Source organism: Chaetura pelagica, unplaced genomic scaffold, assembly GCF_000747805.2.
Source record: "Chaetura pelagica isolate M959 unplaced genomic scaffold, ChaPel_1.0 scaffold107, whole genome shotgun sequence".
Classification (NCBI taxonomy): Eukaryota; Metazoa; Chordata; class Aves; order Apodiformes; family Apodidae; genus Chaetura; species Chaetura pelagica.
The window spans coordinates 667,435-672,501 of NW_009953979.1; the positions used below are offsets into that span (position 1 = coordinate 667,435).

Genomic DNA, 5,067 nt, shown 5'->3' on the forward strand with positions numbered 1-5,067 from the left:
TCCAGCTCAATGGCCCCTGGCAGGCAAAAGAGAAGCACAGATGTTGGCACCCCCAAATGCTGAGTCCTTGGCTGGAGTGGGCTGGTCCAGGATCTCCTGCCTTGAAGAGAGACTTTGAAGTTGCTCTGGGAACTAAAAAACTGACAATTTTTCTGCAGGAGCAGGCTTTGAACAGCAGCAGTGGAGACAATGGCTGTCATCATACCTGCCCTTAGCAGCAGCATCTAAAGGGGTTTTGTAGGATGTTGTGGATTTGAGGAGCAGACCTGCCAGGCCAAGTCCTGTTCCTATGTATGCTTTGTCATCCCACACTGCCTCCTACCTGTCCAACTGTGGGCTCCTTGCTGGCCTGCTCACCATCCCAGCTCCATGGAGCTTACATGGACCCCCCACTCACCGAGGAAATCGTCAGCTGAGAAGTGATCAGCGTCCCAGACCTGCAGGGTGAGGCGAGCTGGGATCTTGTACTCAGTCTCATCCCAGGAGAACATGGACTCCTTCTTGGAGATTACAATCTTCTCCTCTGCCATCAGGTAGTCAAAGGGGAAGATGTAGCGCCAGTTGAAGTTGCCTTCACCAGTGAGTGAGTGGTAATGGACATCTGTGTCTTGCTTGTCCTCCTGCTGACCCTTCAGCCACCTGTAGGGCCCAGAGGGGTGGCAAATGTCACAGGAGGGAGGAGAGGGTACAGGGCCATCCTGTCCATGCAGCCAGGATACCTCCAGGACCTAAGGGGTGAGCAGCTGGGGCTCAAATCATGGCAGCACATCTTCAAGGGGTGACATAAGGGCAGTAGGGCTTGTTTTGAGGGAACAGGGGGCTTGGAGAGCAAGATATTCAAGTGGATCATCAGGGGGTCATTTCCTGGGAAATCAGCACCTTGCTGGACACCTCCCACTAGACCAGGTTGCTCCAAGCCCCATCCAACCTGGCCTTCAACACTGCCAGGGATGGGGCAGCCACAACTGCTCTGGGAAACCTGGGCCAGGGTCTCACCACCCTCACAGAAAAGAATTTCTTCCAAAGATCTCATCTCAGTCTCCCATCTTGCAGCTTGAAACCATTCTCCATCGTCCCATCACTCCCTGTCCTCATCAAAAGTCCCTCCCCAGCTTTCCTGTAGCCCCTTCAGGTCCTGGAAGGTGCTCTAAGGTCCCTGCAGGTCTTCTCCAGGCTGAACAATCATGGAATCATAGAATGGTTTGGGTCGGAAGGGACCTTAAAGATCATGTAGTTCCAACCCCACTGCATAGACAGGGACACCTTCCACCAGACCAGGGTGGAAGCAAATCAAGCACTTGCATCCCCCGCCCCCTCCCCAAGGGAGAAGCAGAAGAGGTGGCACTGGCTCACCATGCAGTACCTACCCCCTGACAAAAATGTCACTGGATTTCTCGCCAGTGAAGTAGTCATCATCCTCCAGGACGACCTCGTCCGTGTTCCACACTATCACTCTAAGTTCATACCTGGTGGAAAGAAGTAAAGGTGACACAGAGATGAGGGACAGGAAAAGGAGAAAATGGGGTGGTGCTGCCATAAACCAGCGCTGGGCACTGAGGTGGCAGAGAACTGTTCACCAGAGGCAAGAACAGAATGGGGATCTGCACATCAGCTCACACCAGCCCAGGCAGGGTGAGCAGAGCAGTGAGGAGACCTTTACCTCTCTGTGCTCTGAACCTCTGCAAGGCCCAGGCCAAAAGCTCAAGGGGACAGTCTTTGGTAGATTTATGGCTAAAATGGGGTGTACAAAACAGTCTGAGTCCAGCTCTCTTCCTGGTTGTCCCCCATACTCAGCAGAGCTGTGTCCCCCACCCCAGAAATGGGCATCACAGTTCTTCTTAGGTCTCCAGCAGGCCCAGGGACTCTGAGATATTTCCAGTGCTGCCTTTTGTTTGCAGCCACCTGGGGTTTCCTGTTTGGCTTGGTTGGGAATTCTAGTCATGGAGAAAGTAGCCCTGGTGGGAACAAGTAGAGCAGATTCCTCACAGGATACAATGTGGAAAGGCTGGAGGGAAGCTCCTCTGGATTGACCAACCCTGTCCCAGTAACCTTCCCTGCCCCTTACTTCTTTGGTTTCCTGGGAGAGATATCAATGGCAGGGCCAGGTGCTGGCATGTCCATGGGGAACATGTCCACCCACATCTCCAGGCGACCCTGCAAGGTGGAAGAAGTGCAGTCAGCTCCCCTGGTCCCTCCTTTACCATCCCCCTTCCCCTCTTGTGCTTTAACATCAGTCTGTCCCGATGTGGGGCAGAGCCTGCAGCACTGAACTCTGCCAGATGTGGAGTCTCCCCTGTGCTGTAAGTCCTTCTCCACCCCCTGCAGAAGTGTCTCCTGGCTTAGTGTGATGCTGAGGTGCACAGGCAAGAGGGAGTCAGGGGACCAAGAGATTTAGGGGCATGACATGGATTCAGGCTGGAGCATCCATGGGTCAACAGGTGATGGTTAAGGCCATTGATGCCCAAGTGCTACTCTCTGGTGGGTATCTTCCCCACTTCCACTGCCCACCACAAGGTGGGTTACTGCTGGTGTGCCCAGCTTGGAGGCTCTGCCGGCTCAGCAGCATGGGCTGCCTCCACTTCTGCTCTGGGATGTTGAGGACCTGCTCGATGCCTGGCTTGTCAGGGTTGAGCAGAGGACGTGTCTCCACGTGCTCAGGAACCAGCTTGCAGCCTGCCCAGGGGATGTCCTCCCAGTGGCGCAGCACCGTCAGGGCCAGGTGTTCATCTGTCTGCTTCTTCTGACCTGCATGGGCAAAGGGAGGGCTGAGCTTGGAGAACTGGGCAGGGAAACACCAGGGACAACAAACAACTCTGATCATCTACCTGTAGTTCAAGAGAGCAGACCTGCCTGCTTAGCTACCACTCTCCTTTTCCTTGCGTACTGCGTCCTTCAAGAATCACAGAATCTTAGGGGTTGGAAGAGACCACGAAAGATTAATCTAGTCCAACCCCCTTCAGCTGACACTTTAACTCCTCTCCTCCTCTTTCTGACCCATGTAACGTAAAGAAGGTCCAGATCCCCTGCCAGTCTCCATTTCACCAAGCTAAACAAGCTCCATATCCATTGACCATGTTCTCTTCCTCTTCTCCACCCCTCCTGGTGTGCCCTCATCTTTCTTGAGCACATGTGAATGAACTGGGACGCAACCAGTGGCTGGGTCAGCAATTACATGAAGAAGGGCTTCCTAAACATTGCTCTTTGGGCAGAAGCTGCCAGGAGAAGGTTTTCAAAGGTGATGCTATGGTACAGACACTCGTGAATGATTCTAAGACCAACCCACTGGCCTAGATGGTCTACCAGACTCTAACTGGTCACCTACTGGAAGGTCCATTTAAGGAGGTGGATGGAGAGTGATTGCAGTGCTGCTTTGGGATGATGGGGCCACTACATCTGTCTCCAATCCTGGATGATGAGGGGATACCCCAGACCCCTGTTTCCCTCCACAACCTTCATCCCATGAGGCAGTTACCATTTTCGTCCTCAATCTCTGTGGGGCCAGTGAAGACCCTGTTGGCAACTTTCACTCTTCCTCCTGGCCCAAAGTGCGGCCCATCCACCTTGCCCTCTTTGCAGAGCTTGGAGAGGATTTGGGAGGGCTTCATGGGGTCACGCCACGTGTTATAACCATGTCTGTGAACAGGAGGGGAAGGTCAGTGAAGCAGCAGCAAGATTTGGAGGAAAAAGCAATTTTGGTCCCTTCCACCAGCCAAACAAATGCTGCTGCCATGAAGGACCCAGGATTCAGGGGCAGGAATCTGAGGCAGCAAGTGTGAACCTTCAGAGCACACTAGATCCCTCTGGGGGCCCTGCTCTCCACTTTGCTAACACCCTCCCACCCTGTACTCTGTGCTGACTCAGACCTGAAATTCCCAGCACACCCCAGTTGACTCCTGATGCTCTGCATGGCTCCTTTGGCCCTGCTTCTCTTTCAGCTCTGCCCTCTACCCAGTCCCACCAGTGTCCCTCTGTCCCTTCCTCCTTGCCCTAGCCTCCTTACAACCCACACCACTGCTGTCCTGCTGTGCTTGTCACAAAACCTGTCTTAAGAGTGAGGCTACAGCACAGGCTCTTCCATTAGCAGGCAATCAAGGAGGGATATTCCTGCAGAAGGTTTAGGGTTGTTGTGGAAGACGAGATAGGTGTGAGTCCAGGCAGAAGGGTGGGCAGGGAAGGCTTTGCTCGTACATGGAGTAAGTCTGTGACACCCCACAAGTAGCTCGGTGCTTGCTGTAGAAGCGGTTCTCCAGATCAATCTTGGTCTCTCCAATGAGGTCATCTGTCCCCACCAAGTCCCAGTCGTACACTGCCACTGTCAGCATGGACTCCATGGGGAAGGTGGCCTCGATGTCAAAGGATCTAAGCCGGGGAGAGAGAAAAGCTCTTGAAGGGTTGGGCTGCTACTCAAGAGGTGGGTGAGTTGGGTCTGCTCTGGTCTGAGACACTGTTTAATTTGCATCTACCACTGCAGCACACTGAGAGTTGGTTTTAACTAAAACTCTACATGGGCTCTTCTAAATCCAGCATCCCTAAACAGGAGATGGCACAGGGTGATCTCTCCACTTGGATGTCTGGAACTAAGCTTGTGTGTCACTGGAGATCCAGGCCACACTCTCCTTTGAGTTCAGCCTAAGGCAGGTACTTAATCTTGATCAGAGATGGATGTCTCCTAAACACCCTTTACCATATTAACCAACTGCTTGGGAAAGAAGGACAGATGGCTGGCATGAAAATGCCCTACACTGCTTGCAAGGAAAGTTCTGTGTGATGAGTCCCATCTTTTGAGCTCAAGCAGTGGCTGTGGGATGGCAAGGGGGCAGGTCCTCTCCTCTGAGGTGCAGACATGTAACTCACTTTCCAAAAACAGGGTTCAGCTGCTTGGAGATGTAGTTCTCCTTGTCTTTGATGTCCGTCTTCCCCAGTTTGATGGCAATATAGGGGTCAGCTTTCCCATTGATGTCAGCTGGGTGAAGATCTGTGGCCTGTGGAGAACAGATGAGATCATGTCAGTGTCATCCACAGTAGTGAAGAATTCAGGGATGGCCCCATTCTCCATCCCTGAGACCG

The 5,067-nt window shown here is 53.0% G+C and overlaps 1 protein-coding gene across 1 annotated transcript in view; it reads right to left on the minus strand.

Annotated features, from left to right (window-relative positions):
• The window catches only part of OTOF (otoferlin), a 106,105-nt gene that overhangs the window by 1,060 nt on the left and 99,978 nt on the right, over nt 1-5,067 (minus strand). Inside the window, 8 exon segments of the mRNA XM_010002208.1 lie at nt 1-5; nt 394-639; nt 1,368-1,466; nt 2,066-2,154; nt 2,603-2,745; nt 3,473-3,633; nt 4,189-4,359; nt 4,855-4,982. The exon segment at nt 1-5 is cut by the window's left edge and continues 176 nt beyond it. Of these exon segments, the coding sequence (XP_010000510.1) occupies nt 1-5; nt 394-639; nt 1,368-1,466; nt 2,066-2,154; nt 2,603-2,745; nt 3,473-3,633; nt 4,189-4,359; nt 4,855-4,982 (1,042 nt within the window).